Genomic DNA, 13,009 nt, shown 5'->3' on the forward strand with positions numbered 1-13,009 from the left:
ACGGGGACAGGGGCCGGTGCCGGGTTCCCCCCCCAGCCCAGTCCGTTGGATCCCAGCTCGGGGTGACGTGCTTAGCACCCCAGGCTGGGGCTGTTTGCCCCCCACACACTTCCCAGCCCCCCCGTTTCTCAGCCCTGGTGCAGATTTCTCCTCTTCTTCCCTCCCCACCACCTGTGCTGTGTGTCCCCTCCCCAATCCACTGCCCCTCCCCACACCTTGTCCTGGGGAGAGCAGTACTGACCCCTCCCCCTGTGGGTATGTGTGTGTGTGTGTGAGTGAGTGAGTATACACACTGTGTGTACACACACCATGACCCTCATTCCCTCCAGCAGGAGGCGGCGCTGCTCACGCTTGACATTCATTGCATCCCCCAGCCTTTGAAGCCCAGGGGGAGAGAACCCAGGAGTCCGGGCTCCCATTCCCCCTCACTCTAACCACTAGCCACCACTCCCCTCCCAGAGCCAGGGAGAGAACCCAGAAGTCCTGGCTCCCAGTCCAGGGGGATCGGGTCCCCTCTTGGTCAGTCACTCCATGAATTCCTCTCTTCTCCCCCCAGTCCCAGCCATGAGCGAGGAGGAAGAGCCCAGCCCCTGTCCGTGGGCCGAGGAAGAGGAGAAGCTGCCAAGCCTGACTGGCTCGGAGCGGGAGATCTCGTGCGACATCCAGTGCTGGTCGGATAACGAGGAGTGGGGGCCGGACAGCCCAGCCGGCAGCGGGGGAGTGGGGGACGCCTGCTCCCAGCCGGACAGCAGCCCTGCAGCCTACGGGAGGAGCTACTGTCGTGACTCGCACGAGGACAGTGAGCTCGGGCTGCACGCCAGCTCAGGGGAAGACGGTGAGCTTGACTTCCAGCGTGGCTCACATGAAGATGGCGGTTTCAGGTTGCACGCCGGCTCGCACGAGGACGGTGAGCTCAGGTTCCACGCCGGCTCAGAAGAAGACATTGAGCTTGGGCTTCACGCTGGCTCGCACGAGGACAGTGAGCTCAGGTTACACGCTGGCTCCGAAGAAGACAGTGAGCTTGGGCTTCACACTGGCTCGCACGAGGATGGTGAGCGTGGGCTGCATGGCGGCTCAGATGAAGATGGTGAGTTCGGGCTGCTTGATGGCTCGCACGAGGATAGTGAGCTTGGGTTGCACGCCGGCTCAGATGCAGATGACGAGTTCAGGCTGCACGCTGGCTCACACGAGGACAGTGAGCTTGGGTTGCACACCGGCTCAGATGAAGACGTTGAGTTTAGGCTGCATGCTGGTTCGCACGAAGACGGTGAACTTGGGTTGCACGCCAGCTCAGATGAAGATGACGAGTTCAGGCTGCACGCTGGCTCGCACGAGGACAGTGAGCTTGGGTTGCACGCCGGCTCAGACGAAGACGGCGAGCTAAGCTTCCGTCGTGGCTCGCACGAGGACGGGGACCTCGGGTTGCACGCCAGCTCGGAAGCCCCCCCCGGCTTCGACCTCGCTGGCAATCCGGGCCCAGCCTCCGCAGCGTGGCCCCCTCCGGGCCCGCCGTCCTCCCGCCCCACCCCGCCGGCGCGCCCCTTCCAGTGCTCGGACTGCGGCAAATCCTTCGGCTCCAACTCCACCCTGGCACAGCACCGCCGCATCCACACGGGCGAGCGGCCCTACAAGTGCGGGGAGTGCGGGCGGGCGTTCAGCCGGGGCTCCACCTTCCTCCAGCACCAGCGCACCCACACGGGCGAGCGGCCCTACAAGTGCCCGGACTGCGGCAAGGCCTTCAGCCGCAGCTCCAACCTGCTGCAGCACCGGCGGGTCCACACCGGCGAGCGGCCCTACAAGTGCCCGGACTGCGGCAAGGCCTTCAGCCTCAGCTCCACCCTGCTCCAGCACCAGATCATCCACACCGGCGAGCGGCCCTACAAGTGCCCCGACTGCGGCAAGAGCTTCAACCGCAACTCCAACCTGCTCAACCACCGGCGCACCCACACCGGCGAGAAGCCCTTCCCCTGCGGCCTGTGCGGGAAGCGCTTCTCGGAGAGCTCCACCCGCACCCAGCACCAGCGCACCCACACCGGCGAGCGCCCCTTCCGCTGCACCGAGTGCGGCAAGGCCTTCAGCCTCAGCTCCACCCTGATCCAGCACCAGACCACCCACAGCGGGGAGAGACCCTACCAGTGCCCCGACTGCGGCAAGACCTTCGGCCTCAGCTCCACGCTGCTGCGGCATCGGCGGGCCCACACCGGCGAGAAGCCCTTCCGCTGCCAGGACTGCGGCAAGAGCTTCGGCGTCAGCTCCCACCTGGTGCAGCACCGGCGGGTGCACACTGGCGAGCGCCCCTTCCGCTGCCCGGATTGCGGGCGCGGCTTCGGGCAAAATTCCCACCTGGCCCAGCACCGCAAGGTGCACCGGGCCGGCGGGGAGGCCCGCCCGCCTGGCACCCTCTACATCTGCGGCGACTGCGGGAAGAGCTTCCGGCAGAGCTCCCATCTAGCCCAGCACCGGCGCACCCACACCGGCGAGCGGCCCTTCCGGTGCGGGGAGTGCGGCCGGGGCTTCTCCCAGAGCTCCAAGCTGCTGGAGCACCGCCGGACCCACACCGGCGAGCGCCCCTACACCTGCCCCGACTGCGGCCGGGCCTTCGGCCACAGCTCGGCGCTGGCCCAGCACCGCCGGACCCACACCGGCGAACGGCCCTACGCCTGCGGGACTTGCGGGAAGAGCTTCAGCCAGAGCTCGGCGCTGGTCCAGCACCAGCGCATCCACACCGGGGAGAAGCCCTATCGCTGCTCCCGCTGCGGCCTCTGCTTCCGCTACCTGCTGCAGTACACCCGCCACCAGAAGGTGCACGCCCGGGAGGAGCTGCTGGCGCAGGAGAGGGCCGGGGCGGTGCCGGGATCCGGGGCGCCAGCGGCCTCCGCGGCTCTGGAGGTGGTGGTCGAGGAGGGGGTGGCGGTGGCGCTAGGCATGGGAGTATGAGAATCTGCCCCCTAAGGGGGGGGGCATGGGGGGGGGAGGCAGGGAGGGGGTGGGGGGGGGGGGGGAGCGAAGGGGGGCTGGGGGGGGGGGGGACACACTGGTAACCCTCTGAGATTGACGCTAATAAGCGCGGAGGGTTTGGGTCCGAACGAAATGTATCTGTCTTTTGTATACAGGCGTGGGAGGGGGAGGGGAGCAGTGGGAGCCAGGACTCCTGGGTCCTATCCCCAGTTCTGAGGGGAGTGGGGTCTAGTGGTTAGAGCAGGGGGGCTGGGAGCCAGGACTCCGGGTCCTATCCCTGAATCTTGCAGGGGATTGGGGTCTGGTGGGTTAGAGCAGCAGGGGTTGGGAGCCAGGACTCCTGGGTTCTCTCCCCAGCTCTGCGGGGGAAGTGGAGCCCAGTGGGTTAGAGCAGGGGGCACTGGGAGCCAGGACTCCTGGGTTCTGTCCCCGGCTCTGGGAGGGAAGTGGGGCCTAGGGGATTAGAGCAGGAGGGGAGAGCCAGGACTCCTGGGTTCTCTCCCCAGCTGTGGGGGGAAAGTGGAGCCCAGTGGGTTAGAGCAGGGGGCACTGGGAGCCAGGACTCCTGGGTTCTGTCCCGGCTCTGGGGGGGAAGTGGGGCCTAGGGGGTTAGAGCTATGGGGCTGGTGAGGATGCCGTAATCGGCTCTGTTGGCGACATTAGCGAGGAAGCAGCGTTCCCCGTTGCCGTAGAGGGTGCTAGTTGAGTAGAGGCCACGCTGTAGAGAAGCAGCGGACAGGTGTAGAGATGGGGAATCGGACCTGGGGCCTTTCCCCACTAGGGGGCGCCGGCTCCTGTCTGGCGGGTGGTTGGGGACTAAACAGGAAGTGAGTTGCGAGGAGTTTGGCATAACCCCACCCCTACAGAGGGTGTCTGAGTTAGGCTGGGAGATTGGATACACCGCAGGGAGGGCGGGGGAGTCTAGCGGTTAGAGCCGTAGGGAAGACTGGGGGTGGGGTCAGGACTCCTGGGTTCTTTGCCCAGTCCTCCCTCTTTGCTGTCATTATGTAACCGTGAGGTGCATGCCGCTCTGTGCCTCAGTTTCCCCATGTTTAGATTGGGGATCAGTAACGCTTCCTGGGGGTGGGCTTCTCACGTTTAACCCATGAACATCTATGCAGCCCTTGGGGATACTCTGTTAATGAAGTCTGACGGGGAGGGGGTTGGGGAGTTATTCCCCACACACACACTTCCTTGTGCACAGGGGGAGGGGCGTTGGGAGTTAGTGTGGGGGTGGGTCCGTGGTTGTCATCCCAGCTTGGGGTGGGGGGCAGCAGAGGTTGGTGGTGGCAGATGGAGGTACCTGGGAGCGATCCGGCACTGCTCTCAGCTGTGGTCCTGTATTCCTTACCCTTCTTCTTGTAATAAAGACTTATTGGCATAGCCTCTGCTGTGTTCTTCTGTCAGACTCTTGGCAGGTTCTCAAAGCCCCCCCTCTAACCCACTAGACCCCACTCCTCTCCCAGAGCTGGGGAGAGAACCCAGGAGTCCTGGCTCCCAGCCCCCCAGCTCTAACCACTAGACCCCCCACTCCTCTCTCAGAGCTGGGGAGTGAACCAGAGTTCCTGTCCTCTCTCCTCTAACTACTGGGCCATTCTTTACTAAATTCCACCCTGTATCATTTCCTCTTCTTTCCTAAGTCATCCTCCACCTTTTATGGGTTTTTACCTCTCCCTGGCCTCAAGTGAATCTTCAGCCTCTCCTCAGCCCTGTTCTAGTTTGTTACAGATGAGGGTATTTATCAGCTCTCTGAAACCCGCCTCAGTCACAAAGTTTTCTGGCGTGCAGTTTCCTTGCTGGGCTTGCGGGAGAATCTCTGCATGTATCACTGTCCGCACGGCAAAGCGAAATGCCCTCGGTCTCCATCGGGCTAGCCCGCGAAGGGCAGGTGTAGCAGAGAAAACATAGCGCCCGCTGCTCCGAAGTCTAACGTGGCCTGTTTGCCCGTGACGGGCTCGCCCGCGAGATACACAGTCTATAAAAACAGCAATCCCTCCAGCATGTTATCCATTCCCAGGGCAGAAGCGACCACTGTGGTAGCTAGTCTGTCCCAGGCTAGAGACCTGCCCCAAGATACTTCTTAGAGCAGATCTCTTAAAAAAACATCCTCTCTTGATTTGAAAATGGGCCGATCCAATATAATTGCTCGTCCCGTTAACAATTCACACCTTCTTTCCCGGCTGAATTTGTCTAACTTCAGCTTCCGGCCGTTGGATCGTGTTAGACCTTTTCTCTAAATTAGTCCCTTAGTCAATATTTGCTCCCCATGGAGGTATTTCTAGATTGGGGTCAAGTCACCCCTGGACCTTCTCTTTGTTAAGCGAAATTGATTGACCCCTTGGAGGCTATCGTGGTATAGCAGGTTTTCTAAGCCTTTGATCGCTCTCTGGCCCCGTCCCGATTTATCCACATCCTTGAATTGTGAGCACCAGGGCCAAATTCAGAAATCAAATAACCGCTCTGCTCCTACTTGAGAGTCCCCTGTTTATACAGCCCAGGATCGCATTAGCCCCTTGGCCATGAGTCACACTGGGTGCTTTAGGGGGAGGGATAGCTCAGTGGTTTGAGCATTGGCCTGCTAAACCCAGAGTTGTGAGTTCAATCCTTGAGGGGGCCATTTAAGGATCTGGGGCAAAAAAAATTAGTGGGGGATTGGTCCTGCTTTGAGCAGTAGATGACCCCTTCCAATTCTGATATTCTATGGTTAGCCAGGATGACCCCCAAATCTTTCACCTTCTCACTGGCTCTTTTCCCCCCGGGGTCTCTAGATCAGGAGGTCTCAAACTTCCCTGCACTGCGACCCCCTTCTGACAACAAAACTCCACAACCCTAGGAGGGGGGCCTGTCACCTGAGCCCCCACCACCCAGGGCTGAAGCCCTCAGGCTTACGGTTTCGGCCCTGGACACGCGCAAGCCGACAAATCCATCGCTCGTCAAAGTTACCGCGCGGCACCATAAGAAAACGGCGGCTCAGGGAGCTCACGCGGGTTGCTTGGAGGCTATTTATTGTGGATATTTTGACCATTTGCATTCTTAACAGTTATGAAGCTTGAATCTCTGCCTCCACGCTGAAGAGGTACAAATCCAACCAGAGCAGACATAAAACGCTTCCAAATCAAGATGGCTCTTAGCTGTCACATGGACACGATCCACGTTGAATTCCGTCAAACCGAGCTGGTGGAATTTCAGTCCACCGCGGAGATAAAAAGATATTCCCCGCCCAGCCCCTGCACCCAGACATGCTAACTGGACACAACGGAGTCCAAACTCACAGGAGCATGGACGGGCATCGTGATCACCCCCTGCAAGCTCCAAATAGCCCACCCATTATTTCAGAGCCGTGAGCAATGTCTTGCCAGCTGTTTTGGCCCCCACAGGGAAATTTCTGGCTGCTTAAAGCTGGGCGTATTGGAAAGGAACTAAATCCACTCATGCCCCCTCCCCCCCCCAACATGTGCAGATATCTGAGGTGGTGTGTCAGCCCGGATTACAAGTAAACGGGTGTGAATCCAGAGTGAGTCCATTAACTACCATGCAATTTTCCAGGGGGTGGCTCAAGATTTACACCGGGGGAGCTGAGATTAGCTGGCCATGACCAGCCCAGGGGTGACTCCCAGTTGGCCCCCAGGGGTGCTGAGCTGAGAATCTAGCTCCCCCAGAAAGACCCAGTCATATAAATCCCCTCAGCATTCACCTGCCGTGAGATCTTTGGAAACCAGAAAGGGGGCAGAATACCCCAGATAGCCAGTTTGATACCCGCTCACTCTCTCTAACCACTAGCCCCCACTCCCCTCCCAGAGCTGGTGATGGAACCCAGGAGTCCTGGCTCCCAGCCCCCACCCAAGCAGGGTAGGCTGAGTGTACATGAAGGGAATGGGTGGCTGAACATTTTATCTGCCTCTTCCTTTGCAAAGCACCATGGGTACTATAGCTTCTGCAACAGGGCATTGTGGGAATTGTAGTCCTAACAGCAGAAAGGCAAACCATTAGGATTTTGCCTCATCCCCAGGCCCACCTATTGAATCGCCCGGGATGGGCTGGAGCAAGTCCCCCCCCCCCATATCTAAAGCCCCGCCCCAGCCTAAAAGGAGGAGCCACTCGACCCAGACCACAAGAGTTGGAGGGATTCCCAGGCCCAAGTGAGAGACCAGACCTGTCACATGCCTCTGGGGTGACATGTTAATCCTGAAACCTAATAATGGCAACGTAAACACTGGGGCTTTCCATTATCTTTCACTGCCAGATAGTCGGGTCAGGGACGCTCCACAGCTATAAGGACTGGGAGTCAGGACTCCTGGGTTCTATTCCTAACTCGGGGAGGGGAGGTCAGTCTAGTGGTTAGAGCCAACAGCGGTCACTAGAACTTAAGAGTTTGGACTATCAGCTCCCCCATCCTGCTCAAAATCCACTAGACCCACTCCCCTCCCAGAGCTGGAATAGCACCCAGGAGTCCTGGCTCCCAGCCCCCCTGCTCTGACCCACTAGACCCCACTCCCCTTCCAGAGCTGGAGACAGAACCCAGGAGTCCTGGCTCCCAGCCGCCCCGTCCTAATCTACCATCTGATGGAAAGAGGACAGAGGGTAGCTGTGTCGTTTCTCATTCCCGTCCCCCACGGGGCACCATCCCTGCTCGTGTCCCGTGCTGGGCTCCTGATCCAAACGCCGGACGTGCTGCCCCCCATCTGGGGGAGTCCGGCAGCCAGACTCACCTGACCCCCAACTCCAGAGCCCGCGAATCCCCCCAGCTCGAGCCCCAGAGAGGGGGAGAGCTGGGGTGGGCGAGCAAGGAGCCCCCTGAAACGGGAACTAAGTGGCAGGCTGGGCGAGGGGGACAGGGAAGGGGGTCACTCACACGGGACATGGACGGCGGGAAGGGGGATGGTGACCCAGACTCCGACTTTCTAACATGGGCAACGACGTCCAGCGAGGGAAAGCTTCACATACCACGTAATGGACTGTGGAGTGTGACACCTCAACGAGATAGATAGATAGATAGATAGATAGAGGGGGTGGAAGGGGATGGATAGATAGATGGGGTGGATGGGGATAGATAGATAGATGAGAGGGGTAGATGGGGATACAGAGATAGAGGGAGTCGATGGGGATGGATAGATGGGTGGGTGGGGGTGTGGGGATAGACAGATGAGAGGGGTGGATGGGGATAGATAGATAGAGGGGGGGGATGGGGATGGAGAGATGGGTGGGTGGGGGTAGATAGATTACATGGGAGGGGTGTATAGGGCCAGACAGACAGTCCATTAGTCTCAGTGTAATTTACTCTTAGGCCCAGAACCTCAGGGGTGTTTAGGCCCCGAGCCCCCGTTGATGTCACTGACTCCAGGGGAGCTCGGTGGCTGCCCAGCACAGGGGCATGGAGCCAGAGGGCAGGTTCCCAACGTGCCAATGGGAGTTGGGAGCTCCAGGGCACACGTGAGACAGGGTCAGTTCGAGGGCACGGCCTCCTAGGCCGGGGTGGGGAACCTTTTTTCTATCAGGGGCCACTGACCCACATAAAAAAATCAATCGCTGGCCACACACAGCCCCATGGAGGCGGGGGGGGGGGGGCGGCGCACAGAGGGCTCGGGGCTTTCTGTAGGGTTGCCAACTTTCTAATGGTACAAACCTGAACATCCTGGCCCCGCCCCTTCCCTGAGGCCCTGCCCCCCCCTCACTCCAGCCCCCCTCCCTCCGTGGCTCACTCTCCCCCACCCTTACTCACTTCCACCTGGCTGGGGCAGGGGGCTGGGATCTGGGAGGGGATGAGGGCTCCAGCCGGGGCTGCAGGTTCCGGAGTGGGGCCAGAAATGAGGGGTTCAGAGTGTGGGAGGGGGACCAGGGGTTGGGGAGTGCGGGCTCCGGGAGGGAGTTAGGGTGCAGAAGGGGGGTCCGACCTGGGGCTGGGTAGGGATTTGGGGTGCGGGCTCCAGCCAGGTGGCACTTACCTCCAGCAGCCCCCAGTTGACGGCGCAGCGGGGCTAAGGCAGGCTCCCTGCCTGCCCTGCCTCCACACTGCTCCCGGAAGCAGCCGCTGTGTCCAGTCCCTAAGCGGAGGCACCACCCCTGCAGCTCTCATTGGCCCCAGTTCCCAGCCAATGGGAGCTGTGGAGCCGGCGTGCGAGGTGGGGGCAACATACAGAGCTTCTCTGATCACCCCTGTGCCTAGGGGCCGCAGGGACATGCCGGGCACTTCTGGGAGCCACGCGGAGCCGACCGGACTTTTAACGGGCTGGCAACTCCAGCTTTCCCCCACAGTGGGGAAAGCTCGCGCTTGTGGCTACAGCCCCGCTTGGGGGAAAAAGGGGGGGGCCAGGCTCAGGGCTTCCGGCCCGCAGCATGGAGACTTGCCGCAAGCCAGATGAAATTAAGCGGAGGGCGGGATCAGTTTCCGCATCCCTGTCCTAAGCCCTACAGTAACACAAACACTAATAATACTGATTTTGAAACTGAGGCTTCTAAACCCCCTAGGCCGATCTGCCACTGTAGCCTGGACACCTTAGCATTTGGGGCAGTTTGCTGGGGGGGAGGTGGATTCCCATAGGGTGGCGCGATTCTCATAGGGTGGCCCATGACTGTCCTTGGCACAGATCTTTCTGCTGCCCAGACCCCAACCAAGATCAGGGCCCCATCGCACCCGGTGTTGCCCAGACCCCGGCCAAGTTCAGGGCCCTGTCGCGCTGGGCGCTGCCCAGACCCCAACCAAGAGTGCTCCACAGTGAGAGATCGGCCATGCCCTGCAGAGACCACACGCTAAACAGACAAGACAAAGAGCGGGAGGGAACCAGATGCACTGACCGGAGAAGCTACATGCCCAAGGTCACCCAGCAAGACAATGCCAGGGCCAGGGAGAGAACCCAGGAGTTCTGGCTCCCAGCCCCCCTGCTCTAACCCATTAGTCCCCACTCCCCTCCCAGAGCTGGGGAGAGAACCCAGGAGTTCTGGCTCCCAGCCCCCTCTGTTCTAACCCACTAGTCCCCACTCCCCTCTCAGAGCTGGGGAGAGAACCCAGAAGTCCTCCCCCTGCCTCAAACTAGAACCACCACCCATATTTTTAATGCAGCCTCCTAATTAACCGATGGAGCCGCTTGCCATGGGTGCTGGTGGAGTCTCTGCCGCTCGGAGTCCTTAAACGACAACCCGGCGTCTCGCTCGAGCTCAACCACCCGCCATGGGCTGGATGAGGGAATCATGGGGCAAGGTTCTCTGCTCCGTAAGTCAGATCACGATGGTCCCTTCTGGCCGTGTCATTTGCCATCGGTGCCCTGAGAGCCTCTGTGGCTCATACTCAGGTGCGTCAAGGTTAGACTCCATCTATGAACCCCACCAAAGCTACCACCTACCCCCCGTCATCGTCCCTTCTCAGCCTAAAGATCCATGAAACCTCCATGGTCCACCATGGCTCTGAAAACCCATAACCCCTCACCCAATACTTCCCCATGGCCCTACAGAGCCATGCTCCCTAAGCTACAACTAACCCCATAACTAGCTCCACCGCCTCCTGCCATCCCCCTCTATAGCCGTGGCCAGCCACAGACCCGCCGTCTCCCCCGCGGCCCCACCCCGCCCGCTCATGCGTGGAGTTTCTGGTGGGCCCGGAGGTGAGTCCGAGCCCGGAAGCTCTTCCCGCACTGGGCGCAGGGGTACGGGCGCTCCCCGGTGTGGATCCGCAGGTGCTGCCGGAGGTTGGAGCTGACGGTGAAGCCTTTGCCGCAGTGAGGGCAGGGGAAGGGCCTCTCCCCAGTGTGGGAGCGCTGGTGGATGAGGAGGTGGGTGCTGACGGCAAAGGCCTTGCCGCACTGGCCGCACCGGTACGGCTTCTCGCCACGGTGAGTCCGCTGGTGCTGGGCCAGGTTGGAGCCGCGGCTGAAGGCCCTGCCGCACTGGCCACAGCGGTGCGGCTTCTCGCCGGAATGGGCCCGCTGGTGCCGCGTCAGGTTGGAGCGCAGGCCGAAGCGCCGCCCGCACTGCACGCACTGGTGGGGCCTCTCCTCGGTGTGGCTGCGCCGGTGCTGGGCCAGCTTGGCGGCCTCGGCGAAGCCGGCCCCACACTCGGCACAGCGGTACGGCCGCTCCTCCGTGTGCCCGCGCAGGTGCACCAGCAGGTGGGAGCTGACACTGTAGGCCTTGCCGCAAACGCCGCAGTGGTAGGGGCGCTCGTCTGTGTGCCCGCGCCGGTGCCGGGCCAGCTGGGAGCGGGCGGCGAAGGTTTGGCCGCAGTCGGCACAGGAGTGGGGCTCGCCGGGTGCGTGGCAGGCCCGGCGGTGCTGAGCCAGCCGCCGGGCGTGGCGAAAGGCCCGCCCGCAGTCGGCGCACCGGTGCAGCTCAGCGCCGCGGTGAGTCTCCTGGTGACGCCGGAGATTGGCCTTCTGGCTGAAGCCACGACCGCACTGAGGGCACCGGTGGGGCCGCTCGCCTGTGTGGGTCAGCTGGTGCTTCGCCAGGTTCGACCGCTCACTGAACCCTTTGCCGCACTGCGGGCACCGGTGGGGCTTCTCGACCAGGTGACTCTTGCCGTGCTGGGCCAGGGCCGAGGCGGTCCCGTAGGCCTTGCCGCAGTCAGCGCAGCGGTGCGGCCTGTCGGCCAGGTGGGCCTGGCGGTGCCGGTTGAGGGTGGAGCTCTGGCCGAAGGACTTGCCACAATCCGGGCACCCATAGGGGCGCTCTCCCGTGTGGGTGCGTTGGTGCTTGACGCAGGACGAGCTGCGGGAGAAGGCTTTGCCGCATTCACCGCAGCGGTACGGGCGCTCCCGGCAAGCAGGAGCAGGGGGAGTTACTGGCTTGGTGGCTTCATCCTCCTCAGCCTTGGAGATAGGGAAAGGCATTAGGGTCAAGGGTTCCCCTCGGGCTTTCACATCAACATCCCCGTTGAGAGGCTCCATCTTGGCCATGGTCATCCATGTTGCACGTCCCTCTTGGGCCTTTGTGTAAACAGACCCTTCGGGTGGCAGCATCCTGGTGTCTTCGGCCTCCTCCTCTGTCTTAGGGACAGGCAATGAATCTGAGGCTACACGTTCCGGCTGGCCCACACCAGGAACATCCATGTTTGGAGGCATCATCTTGGCCATAGTCATCCACGGTGAACATCCCCCTTGTGCCTTCACAGCAACATCCCCGTTGAGAGGCTCCATCTTGGCAGTCTCCTCCTCCTCTTCGACCTTAGGGACAGTCGGTGAGACGGAGGCTGAACATCCCCATTGGCCCTTTCCGGGAATGTCCATATTGGGAGTCAACATGTTGGCCACGGTCATCCATACTGCATGCCCCGTGGTGGTCTCCACAACAACATCCCCTCTGAGACACGCCATCTTGAGGACTTCCTCCTCCTCCGCCTTGGGGCCGGTCAATGACACGGAGGTCAGGCCTCTCTCTTGGGCATTTCCGGGAACTTCCCCGATTGGTGGCGCCATCTCAGCAGCTCTGTTGTCCTCCTCGGGCTGACATCTGGGCCCATGACCTGAGGAACAAGCAAGGGGGTGCTGAGTACAAGGGCTGCCAGAGAACGCCGGCCACACACTGACACCGTCATGGGAGCGTCCTGCTCCTCAGCCCATGCACGAGAGTCTGGGGACAGGAGGAGAAAGACATTGAACTGGGGACCGTTCCGCTCATGCTCCCTGGTGACCCAAGACACACGGGGGGTTCTGTCTGGAGAGAGGTGGGACCAATTGGGGACTGTGTGTCTTAGAGACGAGACGGAAAAGAAGGCATGATACGCCTTCCTCCATCCATCTTCCTACCCATCCATCCACGTACATGACCATCTCACCTATCCCCATACGCACTTCTCTATCCATTTATCCATCCAACCCCCAAACAATCCATCCATCCCCCCCACGCCTCTCTATCCAAGCATCTATCCACATCCATCCCCCCATCTATCCATCCATCCACCCCCACCTCTCTATCCATGTATCTATCCCATCCATCCCCCCCATCTATCCATCCATCCACCCACACCTCTCTATCCATGTATCTATCCCCATCCATCCCCCCCATCTATCCATCCATCCACCCGCACCTCTCTATCCATGTATCTATCCACATCCATCCCCCC

The 13,009-nt window shown here is 61.0% G+C and overlaps 2 protein-coding genes across 2 annotated transcripts; one reads left to right on the top strand and one right to left on the bottom strand.

The window, feature by feature from the left end:
* Nucleotides 1-497: 497 nt before the first annotated feature.
* Nucleotides 498-2,963, top strand: LOC117876241 (zinc finger protein 345-like). Its single transcript, XM_034768194.1, has one exon. It carries the CDS (start codon nucleotides 532-534, stop codon nucleotides 2,935-2,937), a length of 2,406 nt encoding a protein of 801 aa, XP_034624085.1. The 5' UTR covers nucleotides 498-531; the 3' UTR covers nucleotides 2,938-2,963.
* Nucleotides 2,964-10,424: 7,461 nt separating this feature from the next.
* Nucleotides 10,425-12,690, bottom strand: LOC117876251 (zinc finger protein 497-like). Its single transcript, XM_034768210.1, has one exon. The coding sequence runs from the start codon at nucleotides 12,360-12,362 to the stop codon at nucleotides 10,524-10,526; it is 1,839 nt and encodes a 612-aa protein (XP_034624101.1). The 5' UTR covers nucleotides 12,363-12,690; the 3' UTR covers nucleotides 10,425-10,523.
* Nucleotides 12,691-13,009: the final 319 nt, after the last annotated feature.

This window comes from Trachemys scripta, chromosome 4 (genome assembly GCF_013100865.1).
Source record: "Trachemys scripta elegans isolate TJP31775 chromosome 4, CAS_Tse_1.0, whole genome shotgun sequence".
Taxonomy (NCBI): Eukaryota; Metazoa; Chordata; order Testudines; family Emydidae; genus Trachemys; species Trachemys scripta.